Source organism: Macrotis lagotis, chromosome X (genome assembly GCF_037893015.1).
Source record: "Macrotis lagotis isolate mMagLag1 chromosome X, bilby.v1.9.chrom.fasta, whole genome shotgun sequence".
Taxonomy (NCBI): domain Eukaryota; kingdom Metazoa; phylum Chordata; class Mammalia; order Peramelemorphia; family Peramelidae; genus Macrotis; species Macrotis lagotis.
Genome location: NC_133666.1, coordinates 299918980 through 299937932, shown reverse-complemented (window position 1 = coordinate 299937932; position 18953 = coordinate 299918980). Strand labels below are relative to the sequence as shown.

Here is an 18953-nt window from a genome sequence, read left to right as displayed (position 1 = left end):
TTTTGTTTAATTAGGAAGCCACTTCACCTTATCAGGTTCAAGTTAGGTTGAGCTTACCTCTTCCATTCTCTGTACAAGGTTTTCCAGCTCCGTGATCTGACTGTGCTTTCCTTCAAGTCTTTCAGTTACTTGTTTCAAACTTTCTGCATGTTGTTTGAATTTCTGTTCTTTTTCAAGGCTGCTCACCTGTGGTCAGGAAACACAGTTGTCAATGTAAAAATATTCATTTCTACACAACTCTTCCATTTCTATGTACAAACTATCAGTTTTCCTTGTACAATTTTTCATCTAACCAAAAGAGAAGAAAGGGATTGCAAAAACATAAAAGTTTTTAAAACCAAGTTACTTTAAAAGTAGCTTTAAATCATTGGAAAAATGCAGTTTCTTTCTAGAATGGGTGGGAAAATATCAAGGGACAGAATTGATATACAAAATAAGAATATTGGCAAAAACAAATATATAATACCTTACAAAGAGATATGGTGATGGAAGAAGGATCAATGGATCACAAATTTAGAGCTGGGAGGAAACTTGGAAGCTATCTAGACTCACTCTTTCATTTAACAGATGAGGCACAGATGAGGAACAGATAAGGCCCCGAGAGGTTAAACTTTCTGTCTAGAGACATAATCATCAGGTGGGGTTTTAACTTGGGTACCCAGATTTCAAATGTAAAGCTCTTTAAACTGGAATGTTTAATAATAATAATTCTCAAAAAATTCTAATAATCTTAAGGAAAAGCAGAATAGAAAGAATAGGTAATGTGAACATCCTGCCTTGAGGCAGTGGACTAGTGGATAGAGAGCTGCCTCTAGAATTAGGAAGTCTAAGTTAAAATCTTTTAAAATTTTTAAAAGAATGTTTCAGCTGTAAGAGACCTTAGAGATCATGCAAGCCAAATTCCTAAATTTATATATGAGGTAATAACCAAGACCCAAAAAGGTGAAATGATTGGTTTAAATCACTAGTTCATAGCAAAACTGAGACTAGGACATAGGTCTCCTGACTTCTAGCTATACATGCTGAACTGGGCCAGAAATATCTCCCCCACTGTCCTGTAACTTCGTCTGAAATTTCTAGCTTTACTTCCATTTTGTGCGTGCCAATGACTTTGTGTCCATCTGCTAACCCTTTTTCTAAGACAGGTTGACCTGATTAAAGACCTGTTGTTAAGATATCAGAGAGAGAAAAAAAGGGAGGGAGACAGACAGAGAGATAGACAGAGAGACACAGAGACAAAGAGACAAAGCGAGATGGAGACAGTGAGAGACAGAGACAAGAGGGACAGGGAGAGAGGAGACAGAGTCGAGAGGGGGGGCAGAGACAGACATACAGAGAGGAGAGAGAGAGACAGAGAGATAGAGACAGAGAGAGAGAGACAGAGACAGAGAGAGAGAGACAGAGAGAGACAAGAGGGACAGAGATGGAGACAGAGACAGACAGACAAACAGAGACTTAAGGCAAATTTGCTGGCTTGATAATTACATCCAAGTCAACACTGTTCATACACAGGAAGATCTTCACAGGGAAACCTGGACTGAAGGGACCCAATGTCCTGGGGTCTGAGGTGGGTCCCCTGACTCCAGACCCAAGCTGTTTTCATAGTGTCCCACAGCCTGTGGACTGCCCAGGTCTACCTGAGCACAAGGCTGGGCTCAGAATACAGGGGACACATACAATTATACTCTGCTGAAGGTCCTGTGAATGCTCACTGCTCCATAAGTTGCTTCTGCCATCACATGGAAATTGGTTCCTTTGGTCATTCACTCTTTTACACTCAGTTTCCTTAGGAAGAAACTGGATGAATTGAGAGCACTGGATTTTGCTTAGAGAAGGGATCTTATACCTGCAGTAACTTTTTATCATCTTCATGCTTTTTCCTAAGTTCTTCAGACTGTTTCTGATAGGTCTCAAATAATTTCTGGGCAACATTTCTTAGTGCTGCAGCACCTGCTTCTCTTGAGGCTTCCAACTTAAAAGAAAAAAAAAGGAAACGATCACTATATGTTATTTATATTTATAGTACTAAACTAGAAACATTTTGAAAGGAACTAAAATGAGGAGGCAGCAGCTATGCCACTTGAAATAAAGAGAAAATGAGGAGAAATAAACATAGTATATACTGGAAAGAAAAACTTTTTCATTTCAAATGATTAACTTCTTAGTAAAATCAACAATGAAGTCATACTGTTATTAGGCATACAAACAAATATGAAACTTCTAACACTTTTGTGTTTACAAAATAATTCTTTCAAGTGTCTTGGAGAATTCTGTAAGTATTTGTATCTATAAGGCTTTGTAAATGTTTCTCACCAAAACTCACATGGTCCTACTTCATCACTTTTTTCTACAGTGGTTAAAATGGCAGCATTATGAGACAGGATGTCTTTACATAGCAAATGTTCGAGGCAATGAACTACGATGAACTATAATTTAGGAATCTATCACCAAGACTGTCACAAACAGATCTATGATACTTTGGTTTGCTACCAAGTCCCTCTAAAGTCTCCTTACCAAAAAGCATCCCCTCTACTTGCTTCCACCTCCCATCACTACCAAAATCCAAAGGCATTCTGCACGTATCACTACCAAAATCCAAAGGCATTCTGCACGTGGCTGAGCTGAACTGCAGTCAAGTAATTGATCAGAAATCCTATGATGTTGTCTGGGTGTTGCTTACTTGCAGAATCCAGGGAGCCTCACTATTGACACCCTTATTGATATCTAATTAATGCCTACTGTCTCTGTCTCTCTCTGTTTCTGTTCTCTCTCTCTCTCTCTCTCTCTTTCTCTCTCTCTCTCTCTGTCTCTGTCGCTTTGTCTGTCTCTGTCTCTCTCTCTCTCTGTCTCTGTCACTTTGTCTGTCTCTATCTGTCTCTCCCTCTCTCTGTCGCTTTGTCTGTCTCTCTCTGTCTCTTTCTGTCTCTGTCTCTGTCTCTGTCTCTCTCTCTCTCTGTCTCTGTCACTTTGTCTGTCTCTATCTGTCTCTCCCTCTCTCTGTCGCTTTGTCTGTCTCTCTCTGTCTCTTTCTGTCTCTGTCTCTGTCTCTGTCTCTCTCTCTCTCTCTCTCTCTGTCTCTGTGATTTTTCAAAAGTAGAAAAGCATCACTTCTAGGAATTTAAACATTTTATTGACTTGAGAACTCAATGATGATCATCACACCTTGATTTTCAGTACTTCATTTTCTTTGTTCATTTCCAGGAGCTGTTGGTCTTTGCCTTTCATCTTCTCCATAATCAGATCAAAACTGGAGCCAGAGGTCTCCAATTGGGATTCAGGTCCTTCCACTGGTCCATGGTGCCAATAGTGCTGGAATGAAAAAATTGATAATGATCTGATCTCTTGTTTAAATTCAAAACCTCTGATGAATGAGTCATCCCATTGAGTTTTACAAAGGAAAGAAAAGTCTGGTCAAGACCTATAAAATAGAACTTCTGATTCCCAAATAAGGCCACATCAGATTCTAGACCAGTCTTTCACATCTGGATTTCCCATAGGTTCGAAAAAGACCCAAATCAAAGAAAGTGATGAAATTTTAGTTTAGAATTTATAATTGGAAAAAATATTAAGATGATGTTAATGGATCTCAAGTTAGTATTTCATTATCAGTGACTCAATCCTGGTAACCATGTGTGTGTTTGTTTTTGTTGACTTGTGTGATTTTCTTACCCTATAATTTGGTAACTGTTCTGAGTCTTAAAGTCCTGAATTGTTGTCTGGTAGGACTCATAGGTTCAAGTGACTTACCCAGGGTCATTTAAACCTAGGTCTTGACTCTGTGGCTGGCTCCCTACCCATGTTGGTTATGTAGCTGAGTGTATTTGCACTGCACTTTGAGCTATGATTCTGGAACTTGTCACTTAATCAACAACAATTTGTGGAATACTACCTGAAAATACTTAACTTTGATGGGCTACAGCCCTCAATGAGTTTGCCACCTGGTGATGTCTCATCCTTGATGACTTTCTAACCAACAGGTCAAAAGTACCAGAACAACAATAGAGCTAAGAGAGATAGTAAGTTATCCCTTGTTCCCTGAATGGCAGTCACCCTATAAATATACTATAAATGATTAAATTTAACAACATAAATATAGAATTCTTACAAATAATAGATGTCATGTGGGCCTAAAAAAGAAAAGCTGATCTAGCTTCAGTGTTATATTTAAAGATCTTGAGCAGATACTGTTAATACCATACCTCTTTTTAAAATGTAATTCATAGCACATTTATTTGGATATTGGCTTCTTTTACATGGAAAGTTCTCTATCATCTATTACCTGGGCTCAGCAAAGTCAAAAGTTTAGCCACACTTGTTAAGTAATATATTCACTTTAGTTCTATCATTTCATCTGCTCCAAAAAAGAAAACAAGCTCTCTATTTCTTTATTACCCCCCCTTCCCAATTCTCCCACAGTGCCTAACAGAGCATGCTGCACAGAATAAATGCTCAATAAATTTGGTGTACAAAAGTCATTTTCATAGCTATAAGTACAGAAATATTAGGAAAGGCAGTGAAAAGACAAGAATTCAATGAAAAATGTGATATAAAAGATCCATAAGAAATAAAAAGAAATCATTAAGGACTGATAAATCATAAATCATAAGGTACTGATAAAGGTTAAACTTCTTAGTTATGTGAAAATATTCTCAGTATTTTTAAAATTGCTATCATTACTAAAGTAGGTTGAAAGAAAGGTTGCGGCTGAGTTTTGTATGATGGATTAAGTCTAAAACACAAAACTGGGTAGGAAAAGATAAAAAAAGAACAATTATTAAAAAAAAACTAGTACAGAGGAAACAGATGGGAGTGGAGGGCTAGTTATACTGGAACCTTAGTCTCATCTGGATTAAAGAAGAATAAGGGTACATGTAAAGAAATTTAGAAGTACTCTGAACTTCTAGAGAGGTAAGAAAACTGGGGGATAAGGTAGGTAAGGACTTTTAAAAGGATGTTTAGAATAAGGAATAAAAAAGTATGAGAAAAATAAATTAATGAGCTTTTTATTATTATTTTTAAAAGTAAATAAAAATAAGGTGGAGGGAAATTCACAAATAGTAATTATAACTTTGTCAAATCTATATGAATACAATTCATTCCTCAATTGATAAATGGTCATATGATATGAACAGATAATATTCCAATGAAGAAATCAACCCAATTTATAGTCATATAAAAATGCTCTGGAATAGGTGGAGGGGTTTGGGAACCTTTAATCGCTCACCACCCACCACTATGGTGGGCTCCTCAGGCAACCTCTGCTCCCAGATCCTTTGAGGCCTTGTTGGTGGGTGAGACCCACAGGTAGCAGGTTAAGCAGCAGCCACCTGTGGTCAGTTTCTTTAACTAGTTCTGGCAGTCTTTGCAGATTTGCTGGTTCCTGAGTAAATAAATACACAGTGCTGGCTGTCAGGAGAATGACAAATGGCATCTGCTAGATGAGAGAATTTTCCATGATGACTAGGATCTTCAGCAGGACACTATAGCTGTTACAACTTTGAGGTGACCCAAGACCATTGAGGCATCAGCAGTGTCTACAAACTGGAAGCATACTTTACTTTCTCATCCTGAAAGTCCCTTCTCAACCTTTCCTCATGGTAAGAAAACATGACTCAAGAGCAATGGAGTATGGGATCATTTTCATGTCAACTCTATGACTCCCTGTCACTTTAAGAAAGTACCAGATTGTGAGGGTCATTTATACAGAAAGCTGTCAAGGGGACAGCTTCAACTCAACCAACCCAATGGCAGACCAAGCTCATCCTTGTATGAAAATCACTAGCTCTTCCTTCATTAAGACTGGGAATTCTGGTCCTTGATGTTAACTGCTAAACTTGGATGCTAAAAGAACACACTTGAAAACTTCTGGAGAATCTAACATTTTTGTCTTCCCTTTGGGTCCAGGCCCTACCTTCTTAGAACAAAGAAAAATATAGACTGTATAAAAATAAAGGTATTTGGTACTACTAACTTGGAAGAAATTGTAAACTTCTCAAGAATTGAACATTTTTATCTTCCTCTCTGAAGACAAAAAGGAAAATACAGAATATTTAACAATGATGGCACTTCATGGTACTACTAAACCTAGAAGGAACTCAAAAACATGTGGAGAACTGAACATTTTATCTCCCTCTCTAAGGAAGAAAAATATAGCCTATAACAATTAGGGACCTTGATGATACTACTAAGAAGAATCTCAAAAATTTCCTAGGATTTGAAAATTTTTAGCTTCCTCCCTGAGGACAAAGGAAAATAGAAACTATATGACAATGCTGGTCCCTGATGATACTATAAAACATGGAAAAAAACATAAGCTACATCAGATATAAAAATGTCATTTTCTACTTGGAAGTGGGCTCTCCTCTCTGAGGACCAATAAATACAAGACTATGTGACAGTGATGGTCCTTGATGGGACTGCTTATCTTAGAGGAAAGTCAAAAACTTCTATAGAGAATTGAATGTTTTTATCTCCCTCTCTGAAGACAAAAGAAAAATACAGAATGTATAACAATGATTGCCCTTCATGGTACTACTAAACCTAGTAGGAATTCAAAAACATGTGGAGAACTGAAAATTTTTATCTTCCTCTCTGAGAATGAAAAATAAAGGCTATAACAATGATGAATCTTGATGACACTACTAATCTTAGAAGAAACTCAAAACCTTCTAGAGAATTGAACATTTCCATCTTCCTCTCTGAGGAAGAAAAGTGTAGACTATAACAATGATGGACCTTAATGATACTACTGAACTTAGAAGAAACTTGACAACTTCTAGAGAATTGAACATATTTAGATTCCTCTCTATGGACAAAGAAAAATACAGACTATATAACAAATCTGGTGGCCTGATGGAACTATGAAAACATGGAAGAAACTTAAGCTCCCTCTGATGTAACAATTTTGTTTTCTACTTGGAACTGGACCCTCCCTTCCAAGGACCAATAAGTACAAGACTATATGACAGTGATGGCCCTTGATGGGAATACTAATCTTAGAAGAAAGTCGAAAACTTCTTCTAGAGAATTGAACATTTTTATCTTCCTCTGTGAAAACAAAAGAAAAAAATACAGAATGTATATTAATGATGGCCTTTCATGGTACTACTAAACCTAGAAGGAACTCAAAATCATCTGGAGAACTGAACATTTTTATCTTCCTGTCTGAGGAAGAAAAATATATTCTATAATAATGATGGACCTTGATGATACTACTAAACTTGGAAGAAACTCAACAACTTCTAGATAATTGAACATTTTTAGCTTCTGCTCTGAGGACAAAGAAAAATACAGATTACATAAACAATGCTGGTCCCTGATGGTACTATGAAAATGTGGAAAAAAACTTAAGCTATTTTCTGATGTAACAATTTCGTTTTCTACTTGGACCTGGGTCCTCCCCTGTGAAGACCGATAATTACAAGACTACATACCAATGATGGCACTTGATGGTACTAATAAAATTGGAAGAAGCTTGGGAAAAAAACAACCTCTGGACTCAACTGTATATTATAATAAACTGTATCCATTATCCCTCCCCCTTCTGAGAACCTGCAGTGGGGAAGAGTATGGCAAGATTGTTCTCTTCCCACCCTGCCAGCATGCTCTTTAGTTGAGCTCCATCAAGAAAGGATGGAATTGACTAGACTGAAATTTTGTGATGCAATACTTTAATTAAATTTTTATAGTTTACCTCTAAAAAAAGGCTCTGAATCATTTTAATTAGAGAAATTCATATTAAAACAACTTTGAAAATATCATTTTAAACCTACCAGATTGACTAAAATTATAAAGGGGGAAGTGATAAATAGTGGGGAGGATGTGGAAAAATTGGGACACTAATTCATTGTTAATGCAATTGTAAACTGGTCCCACCAGTTTGAAGAGCAATTTGGAATTATGCACAATGAGTTTTAAACTACCTATACCTTTTTACCCCATAATAGCACTATTTGGTCTATTTCTAGAGTTGATTAGGGGAAAAGGAAAAGAAACTAAACATTCTAAAATGTTTCTGTAGCTCTCTTTGAGGTGGCAAACAACTGTAAATTGCAAGAATGCTCATCAATTGAGGAACGGCTAAGCAAGTTTTGGAATATGATTGTGATGGAAAACTTGTGTGCCATGAGATATGAATAGCTCAATGATTTTAAAAAAACATGGAAAAAGCATGAAATATTGAAGATAGAAATGTGCAGAACTATAGAGCACTCTATACAGTTAGAGCAATATTGTTTTAAGAACCACTTTGAGCAAATAAGTTATTCCATCTATTATAAATACCCAAATTAACTATAAAGGACATATGAAGAAAGTTGCTATCTGCATCCAGTGAAAACTGATAAACAGAAGTATGTACAGAATAATTTTGCATTTATAAATATATATATGTGTGTGTGTGTGTGTGTGTGTGTGTGTGTGTGTGTGTGTGTGTATTTAAATCTAATGTTAGCCATGATGGGTGGGGGAGGAAAGAAAAAATCTATATGATAATTTTGTTGTATATTTGAAAGAATAACATGTTATACATAGCAGATTTATGGTTTCATATACAATTGTCCTTTTTATTATACTATGTTATGTAAAGACTAATTTTATTCTATAAATTAAAGCTAAAATTTAAAAAAAGAAAAAAGGTAGCAATAGTACATTATGGGAAACTTACTAAAAAAAAAGGAACCTTCTTCATCCTTAGAATGCCCCTCATCCCAAACACGCAGTGTCTCCTTTTTAACACTCCACTTTCAAGAAATGTTTTTTTTAGCTATCCAAGGAAATCACAAAATAAAATCATAGTTACTTTAGCAATTTCTTGTTTTCTGAATATAGAGAAGTATGGGAAAATAATTAAGCTAATACCTTTGCATCTAAGTTGTGATTGGTGCTCTTATGACCTACTTCATCTTTAAATATTTGGTATCGAATCTTCTCCAATGTAGTTCGAATCTGCAGAAAGAAAAAAAAAGAAATGATTTTGTTGTTCACCTGGGCCTTTAGTAGTCTCCTTGCTCTAATTAGATTTAGTGATAAAAGGATATTAAGAGATAGCCCAGTATTTGGAGTCAGGATCCCTTTACATTCTTAAATATTTTTGAGGACTTCAAATATCAAGCAATATTTACCATATTAGAAACCAACTAATAAATTTAAAATATTTCATTGTCATTTAAAATAATAATAAACCCAATATACAATAATATAAATAACATATTTTATTTAAACTATATTATCCAAAAAAATCCAATGAGGACAGTGGTACTGTTTGTACATATTTTTGGAAATCTTTTAATATAGCTGAATTTTCACAAATGCTTCACTATTTATATACTTCTTTATTGAGGTACATAAAGAAAATTTGATCTCACATAGAAGAAAAGTTGGAAAAAAGGAGAAATATTTTCATAGGCAAATTGCATCTTCGTGTAATTATAGAAATAGTCTCAACCTTGAGGTGCTCTGAAAGGATCTTGAGGGTTCCAGATGTCTATGATCCACGCTTGGAGAACCCTTGATCTAATTTGTTCCTCTCATTTCTCAGATGAAAAAATCAAGGGGTTAAGTGACTTGCCCAAAGCTCTCAAAGGTAAGGAAGTAAGACAGCAAGGAACACACCCACATTTTCTGATTTCAAATGCCATACTCTTTCCATCACATCACATAATTTCTCTTTTATTTTTTTAGAAACAAATCAGATATTATTTGTAAAAATGCTCTGCGTATAGATGCTTGGAGCACAATAGGAGGTGAGATGTAAATGCTCATTTCTCTCCTCCCTCACACTTATGATTATATATCAAAGTACCCAATAGAAACATAGCAACAAGAAATATGACCAGTGATATTTAAAATGACTAAGTCCTAGATAAGTCTCCCCACCTTTTCTTTTTACAAATCTCTCTAGATATTTCTCAGTAATCTAAGCAAAAACAAAGTTCTTGATTTAAGACTAGAATCAAAGGGAGGATTTTATAGGATCACACATCAGAGATTGATTCCTTGAAGAGGGAGGCCATGTTTTGCTGAGTCAAAGAATTTGAAACAAACTTAAACTGATGAATTCTGTTAGAATTTATTAACTCTGAGACTGTACATTATTCAACATCAAATAAGTCACAAATTAATTGATGCCTCAATTTCCCCATTTGTACTGTAAAGACTGTCCTGTTCAACAGTTATAAATATCTTTAAAGCATCACAACCAGGACTTTCTCTTTTAATCAACCAATCAAAAACAAATATTTATTACTAAGAACCATAAAGAACACAAAAGTAATATAAAACAAAGTCTCTAGGAGCAGCTAGGTGATGCAGTAGATAGAGCACTGGCCCTAGAGTCAAGAGGACCTGAATTCAAATCTGAACTCAGACACTTGATACTTACTAGTGGTATGACCTAGGGTAAGTCACTTGATCTTTTTGCCTCACAAAGAAAAAAAGAAAAACTTCATGAACATCTAAAATCTCGTTGAGAGGATGAGATTAAATAATGAGATAATTTGTTATATTATATTCAGTTATTTTTCAGTCACATTTGACTTTTTATAATCCTACTTGAGTTTATTTTTTGGCAAAAGAGAGTGGAGTGATTTGCCATTTCCTTTTCCATTTTATTTTGATTTGAACTCAGGAAGATGAGCCTTTCTAACTCTAACCACTATACAACCTTGTTGACAAATGAAATTACACAAAAAATTATGGAACAAAATCCTAAGTGCTATAGAGTTCCATGTCTGATCAGACTCAATCTTTTGATCAGATTCAATCTAACATTATCTTGTCTGATGAGAATTTCTATACTGTGAATGGGCATGTCAGTATTCCAAGTTTTTCCAAAAACAATCTAACAACAAAGGACCGGAAAGTAAGAATATCTCAAAGGACCAAGCTGTTCAATTAATTCAGTGTATCTAAGCATACTAGAGATGGTAGGAAGAAAATTTTTATTGCAAAATAAAATATCTGCTTATAATTATTTGTATTTCAAGTATATTTGAATAGACAAGAGAAACTAATAAATTAAAGCAAAATCTTTAAAAATTATTTGCAAATGATAAAAAATTATTTTGTTAATTGATATGCCTGGTTTTTTCAGAATGTGATTGTGAGAAATCAATACGACTACATTTGGTGTCATGATAGGGAAGCTACAATAGTATCTAAAAATCAGCACAGAGTAAATATCAAGAATAATTCACCTTTTTCACGTATTCTGTTTCCTCAATAATATGAGCAGATGTGGATTCATATAATGTTAAATTTTCTTCTTCTGCCTGTGTCTCCTCCTGGAGGACTGCCTTGGTCATCGCCATGGTTGTCATTTCGTGCCAGTTTTATTGATCTATACTTAGGGAAAACAGAATCAGGGTAAGTGAAAGGGATTTCTTTCTTTGATCATTAAAAAAAATCATCCAAATACTGTATAAAATTCTGGAAATCATTTGTGTTTATAAATAACTAGAAATAAAATCATGAAATGCATTTTCCCAAAATAATTATTACTTAAAATTCTCTGTTTTAAAAGAAGAGTTTAGAGAAGATTAGAGAAGAAAAAAATGTAATTCATATATGACTATTAAAAAAATGTAATTTGTATATGACTATTAAAAACTAAAAGAAAAGAAAGACGTGAAACCCAGAGACGAACAGTTCAAGTTGAAAACGAAAAGAAAATATCAATGTTTATTAGTTTCATACTGAAAATAGACAGCCCTTGGCATAGCCAAAGACCTATATTTTCCTTTTAACCTAGGAGAGACTTTTATTGTAAATATCCTAGGTAATAGGCATGCCATCTCTTTATACTTTTTTTTGCAAGGCAAATGGAGTTAAGTGGCTTGTCCAAGGCCACACATCTAGGTAATTATTAATTGTCTGAGATTGGATTTGAACCCAGGTACTCCTAACTCCAAGGCCAGTGATTTATCCACTACGTCACCTAGCTGCCCCCATCTCTTTATACTTTGTGTATTTTAATGATGCTATCTGAGCATCTACTTTTAATAAAAAAGGAAATCACAGGGGAGAGACCCAGTATCTCCCTGTGGATTAAATTTTAGGTTAGAAAGAACTTCTAAATTTTAGGAATACACAAAAAGTCAGTCAGTCAATCAACAAAGATTTATTAAGGATTTACTAGAGATGAAGCCCTGTATTAAGCCCTGAAAATACAAAGAAGGGCAATAACATTGGTTCTTCCTCTCATAGGGTAAATATTCTAGCAATGAAGACAATGTGCAAAGTAATTATGTACATACAGGGTAGATGGAAGAGAAGCTGACAGAAAGCAAAAAACCAACATACTAATTAATGTCTCAGAGCTACATGATTATTCTGGGGAAGACAAGGGATAAGAAAATGGAGCAAGGTTAGATCCGACCTAGTTTTAACTTTATATTATCAATTTTTCCTCTTTTCCCTTTATTTCACTTCATCTTTACTCTTTCTTTTCCCTTGTTTATTATATCATAAAACTGCAGTTCTCAATCCGTAACTGAAAGATACTATGGAAACTATGCTATTTCTTTATTATTTATAATTATTTTTCAAAATAAGGTCATCAACCTTCAACCAAAAAAAACAGCTTATGGAAATTTTGAGAACCACATAAACTTTTTATAAAAGTCAAAATAAAAAATCCTTACTATTTAAAGTCTTTTATCAACAGATTAGAAGCAACAAGGAATCATTCTCCTTTGACTACTGAAATTACCTTGATCATCATGGAACACAATCACCCTTAATGATAGGGGATAACTTCATTTGCTACCCAATTTTAAAAGCTGGCCTCTAAAAAGGGACAGCTAGGTGGCAGAGTGGATAGAGTACTGGCCCTGGAGTCAGGAGAACCTGAGTTCATATCCAAATTCAGATGCTTAATAATTACCTGTGTGACCTTGGGCAAGTCATTTAACCCCACTGCCTTGCAGAAACCACAAAAAAAAATCCTCAAAAAGAAATAGGAGCTTTATTTCAAATCTAAAGGCAGTTACAAAGGGGTAAATACCATTGCTATTTTTGACCTGGTCTATTTTACTGAACCCATAATCCATTGTTCCTTTAAAAAAAAAAAACAGAAAAAGGGTACGCATCTTCCAGTTGATGTTAAAAAAAAACTGCCTGTGGAAAATCCAGTTTGGGCTTTCATTTCAGCCTGATCTAGATCACCCACATAAGTTTCCCAGCAATGTCAGCTGCAGTTTACTACAAGTAGAATGGTAATTGTATTTTCTTAGATTAGTCAGAGAAAGCAGAGCTACTGTTTTGTAGAAGTGATATTTTAGTATTGGTGCATTTGACTTCTACTCTGAAACATTCAATAATAATAATAATAATAATAATAATAACAACACTAATAACAATAATAAATTAGCTTAGAAAAATAAATCCACAAGGACTATAATCTATGATAACCCAAATGGGGACCATTCTTCCTTTATTTCCAAACCTATTCACAGAGCACCAGATTTTTTTTTAATTATTGCAATAAGGAGGAAGAAGAGGAGATTCTGATTTGGCATGGTTATCACCTACCCCAAAGTATCAGAGAATATCCCCCAAAAAGTCATTCCTTTTTTAAGATCCCTTAAAAGTGCATTTTCCTTAAAATTGGTACTGTCTGGGAAAATCCACTACATGTGGTCACCACAATCCATTATAATGTAGTCACCTAACTTAAGTAGGGTACACGATGTTGACTCTCTCTGAACTCTTACAAGACTTCATGATTAGAAACAGCCTTAGAGAGGTTTGGAAAGTGCTACAGAAATGAGATCTGGGTCATTTGATTTAACAACTCATGTTCCCCATAAACACAGAGCATCTGCTTCAGAGTCAGTCTGCCAGAGTGGATCCAGAGCTGTGCCTTAGTTTCTACATCTGTATAATAGGGATTCTCACATATTTACCCTCATTATGTTTCATATAGTTACACAAATTCTAGCAAAAGCAATAAGAAAAGAAAGATAAAGATGTAAGGATAACTGAATAGGAAATAACTTCCAATTCACTTATATGATTGTTTATTTAGAAAATCCTAGGGAATCAATAAAGATATAAACTAAGATATATAATAGTTAAAGTTGAGGATACAAAATTTATACAGAAAAATTAACAGCATTTCTATTTAATTATTCAATAAGAAAATTCAATAGAAATAGTCATAATAAAAAGGGAAATTTCATTCAAGATAACTTTGAAATCCATAAAATATTTAGCAACCTATCGCACACAAAATACTTGTCTAAATTAAATTATAAAATGTTCTTTAAGGAACAGCTTAAACAGCTGGAGGAATATTCAGTACTTATAGCTGTCCCATGACAATTTAATGAAAAGGATATTATTGGAGTTAATTTATATTTTAAAATTTATGCCAGACTAAATATCAAAGAATAGTGAGACTCATTAAAATAGCAACAAATTTCATCTGGAGAAAAAAATGATCTAGAAAATCAAGGGATATAATAAAAAAGTTAGAATAGAAAGGTTATATTAGTTCTAGTTTAAACTGTTATAAAGCATCAGTCATCAAAACCATTTGGTATCAGTTAAAAAACTGAAAAGCCTATCAATGGAAAAGGATAGATATGGAAGAATCAGAAATAAACTCAATTACCCAGTGTTTGATCATTAGAAAACATAAATTAGAATTAACTAGGTGGCGCAGTGGAAACCCTGGAGTCAGGAGAACCTGAGTTCAAATCCTGCCTCAGACACTTAACAACTGCCTAGTTTGTCTGACCTTGGGCAAGTTACTCTTAACCCCATTGCCTTAAATAAATAAAATAAAAAACCCCCAATAAATTACTTAGGAAAGAATTCCCTCTTTAATCAAAAACTGGAGGAAAAACTAGAAACCAGTCTAACAGAAATTAGGGTTAGAGCAACATTTAACACCATATTCCACAACAAAATCAAAATGGATACATGTGCTTAATATTTAAGATCATATCACCAAATACTTAAAAGAAACAACATCTACTATTCATAGCTATGAGCAGGAAAATATATTCTTAACTAAAAATAGAGATTGAGGCAATTATATAAGATTAACTGATTACATGAAACTGAAAAACTTCACAAATAAAATGAATGCATCTAGAATAAGAGAAGCGGCCAAAACCAAAATATAACTTTGTATCAGATTCCTCTGATTAAAAGTTTGATCCAAGAAATACAGAAAACTAAAAAATATAAGCAAATAAATGCACATGTATGGTTTACAAATATTATATATATATATATATATATATGTATACACTAAAGATAAAAAGTCATTTTGAGTAGATAAGCTATTAAAGTATATCAATAAGCTGTTTTTACAAGAACTGTAAACTATTAATAAACATGAAGGGATGCTCCAAAATACTAAATGAAAATGAAAACAGCCCTGAGGTTTCTGGGATCAAACTTTAAAATGGTAAATAAAACAAAAGATGAGAATATTGAAGAGATAAAGAGTTGTGTGAAGGTAGACACATTAGTGCATTATTGGTAGTTTTGTGAATCAGTGCAAATATTTTGGAAGGCAATTTGGAATTATGCATAAAAATGCCCATAATATACATATTCCCTTTATTCTAAGGAGTTCATTGATAAGAATATAGGCTTAAAAAGTCCTTATATACACAAAAACATTTATAGCCTATTAATTAAGAAATAGCTAAGCAAATTATAGTACAGGAATGAAATAGAATATCACTGTGCTATTAAATAAAAGGACAAAAATGATGAATGCAAAGAATTACGGAAAGATTTACAATATCTAATGCAGAATGAAAAAAGAAAAGCAAAAAAACCCCATGCACAATGGTGTTAACAATATAAATTTTTAAAATCACAAAACCAAAAGTAAACGTCCCCCAAATTAAAAGAAAAAGCATTGTCTCAAAAAAGATATATGAGAAGACACCCTGATCCCACTCATTATCATAGTTGGGAGGTTCACAGTTGTGGAATAAGCTATATATGTTTAGACCTTATGTGATATATTAATTTGTTTTCCTGACTTTTTTTCTTCTTTCACTTTTTCTTTAAAACGTATTTGTCATATAGGATATGTATTATAAAGGTGGATGGGTTAAGAATACTGGGAGAAATTCTTTTTTTTTAGGTTTGTTGTTGTTTTTGCAAGGCAAATGGAGTTAAGTGGCTTGCCCAAGGCCACACAGCTAGGTAATTATTAAGTGTCTGGGGCCGAATTTGAACTCAGGTTCTCTTGACTCCAGTGCCAGTCCTCTATCCACTGTGCCACCTAGCCGCCCCACTGGGAGAAATTCTATAGAAAAATCTAATAATATTTGACTATACTTGGAAAAATATAATTATAAGAATTTAAATGGGGTAAAATGGGTAGGTTCTTTACATTCCTTTATATTGTAAAATGTTATTCACTTTGGAATTCTGGTGGTTTTATTATTTAAATTTATCAATGTAAAATGGTAGATTAATTTACTACTCTCAATTTGTAAACAATGCTTTTCCACATGGAATAAAAATAAATAAAGAAATAAAATATAAATAAAATAAAATATAAAATAAATAAAATATAATATATTTATATATAATATATATAAAATATGACAAAATATATAATTAAATAATAAATATATAATATTTAAATATATAAAAAAATAAAAAGAAAGAAAGAAATATTTGTGGCCCAAGAGTCATGATCCAATTTTAGTTATACAACATGTCAAGGGATTCAATTGATCTTTATCTCCAGTTTTCAACATAGAATAAATCTCAATATTTTAATTAATGTTGATTTGTTTTGTGAACTTGAAAATCTTAGATCTTATTCAAATTTCTAGAAATTCTTCAAGATCTAAATATCTACCTCCTTCATAATGGTTTCACTCTAATAGTCCATCATGATGGAGAGGTTCAAAAAGGTTATCAGCTAACAGAAGACCATGATAGGTTTCATTAAGCTAAGAGGGCTTCAAATATGGGGCCTGACACAAATCAGGTCTTTTGTAGATGAACTAGACTATATAAGTTGATATATACTTCTCGAAGAAATGAATCAAAGACATACTGATGTCATTTCTGAAAATGAGACCATAAGGCAAATAGAAGTTGCAGATCCACAGAGAGACAGTATTACTCTTTTCTCCTTAGAGAAATAAATAAAGTTTTGGGAAACAAGAGACAACATTTCATGACACTGAGTCAGGAAGGACTGTGTTTGAATCCTGCCTCCAACACTTTAAAGCAAGATATTGTCTGACATTATCTATTGATGATCCCCACTGATGTAGGTGTAAAAGATGAAAAGGGGGTCCTTTGGTGTCTATAGTGGGCTGAAGATGACTGATTTTCCTCATACATAGGAAGAGATCTTGCTTCCCAATGTGAGCTACAGGGTTTTTTTTTTTATCAGTTATCTCCTTCAATGTCTATGAGAACTGAAGCTCTTTTAAGTCAGAGATCAAATTTAACAGGAGCTTTGGGGAAAAAATTTCTTGTTTGAACAAGGACACTTTAGAAGGGGGGATCTTTAGATGAGAATTATAGCTATAAGCTAATAATTTTTATCATACAATAGAAAAGAGAATTAATCAGACTTAGGAACTTAAGGTCAATAATGAGCAAGAAACTGCTAGAGCATTTTTTTATTGATAAATTTGTTTTTTACATTGTCAGCACTCTCACAACAGTCATAACAAAAAGAGAGAGAAAAACAAATTGATAGATACAAAGAGAGGAAAAAGCAAAGTAAAACAGAGAGAAAAAGAAAGACAGAGAAAGGCACAGACAGAAGGAGGGAACAAAGTGAGACAGAATCAAAAAAAGAGAGAGAGCGAGAGGAGAGAGAGAGAGAAAGAGAGAGAGAGAGAGACAGAGAGAGAGTCCATTTCTTGGTAGCCAGTATATCACTCTGGATGGTAAAAGTGACTAGAGAGGGCTTTCTCCTCCCCCACAGAAATGGTCAGGGACATCTTCTAACCACAACTGCTTCACCCAAGCTTTGGGCAAAATCCTCCCTTTGGCCATTATCCCTTCTGGGTACAGTGACAAAGACCCAAGTCAGTTAAAACTAACTTTTGGGAAGTTTACTCATATGTTCAAATTAGAAATTTATAATACTACTATTGTATGGTTCTAATAAATGCTAAAATAAACCAATGCTACTGCATGTTCCACTGGAAAGAGGCGGGAATTGGATAGGCACCATGCTAGAGGACCCATCCAAAGTGACCATTGGAAGGAAAGGGTATAATCAGGTTTCCATTTGAAGTTGCTACTGCTCAGATTCCCCTTGAAGAAAAGTGCAACTTCAATGTTACCCAGTTCAAGATTTGAAATAGTCTACATTTTCCCAGGCTAAAAAAAGTCTACAAGTAATAAGGTCCTTAGAAATGGTTTAGGTCACTTACTCTGTCAGAAAGAGAATCTGTTTGAATCTATCCTTTTTAGCATTAGTCTCTTTGGGGTTTATGCCCAGAAAAAAGACACCCTGAGTCTACAAGGGGATATAGACATTTTAATCATTTTCTTCTCATTATTCCAAATTGCCTTTCAAGATGGGTAGAGTTATTCACAGTTCCAGTTGTATACTAGTATGCCTTTATTTCTACAGTCTGTCTAAAACTCTCTATTTCCACCTGGTTTCCTTTTTTTAATAGTATAAATTTAACAAACATCAATAAGCATGAATATTTCTTTACACAGAAAGTATAGATTAGAAGGATTGTGTATAATATTGTAATTCTTTTATATAGATATTTATATAAGTATTCTTATATATATATATATTCTAAAAATAGTAGATAATTTAACTTAGTAGTTTCAACATTTCCCTTGCTTCCCTGTGTCTCCCCTGAACTCTTTTTTTTTTCTGCAAAGCAATGGGGTTAAGTGGATCTGATCCCAGCTCGGTAATTATTAAGCATCTGAGGCCCAATTATTTGAATTTAGGTCCTCCTGACTCCAGGACTGGTGCTTTA

At 33.9% G+C, this 18953-nt stretch overlaps 1 protein-coding gene across 4 annotated transcripts in view; it reads right to left on the bottom strand.

Moving 5' to 3' along the window:
- The window catches only part of CCDC68 (coiled-coil domain containing 68), an 81820-nt gene that overhangs the window by 37651 nt on the left and 25216 nt on the right, over nucleotides 1–18953 (bottom strand). For 2 of the 4 annotated variants that reach the window (XM_074208667.1, XM_074208665.1), the window contains exons 2-7: nucleotides 11196–11338; nucleotides 8860–8946; nucleotides 8666–8764; nucleotides 3163–3309; nucleotides 1847–1972; nucleotides 58–186 (exon numbers count right to left, since the gene is read on the bottom strand). In XM_074208667.1, coding sequence (XP_074064768.1) covers nucleotides 58–186; nucleotides 1847–1972; nucleotides 3163–3309; nucleotides 8666–8764; nucleotides 8860–8946; nucleotides 11196–11318 — 711 coding nt within the window. In that variant the 5' untranslated portion in view covers nucleotides 11319–11338. Of the gene's footprint in view, nucleotides 1–57; nucleotides 187–1846; nucleotides 1973–3162; nucleotides 3310–8665; nucleotides 8765–8859; nucleotides 8947–11195; nucleotides 11344–18953 lie in introns of all 4 variants that reach the window. The other 2 variants (XM_074208666.1, XM_074208668.1) reach the window with 2 other exon arrangements.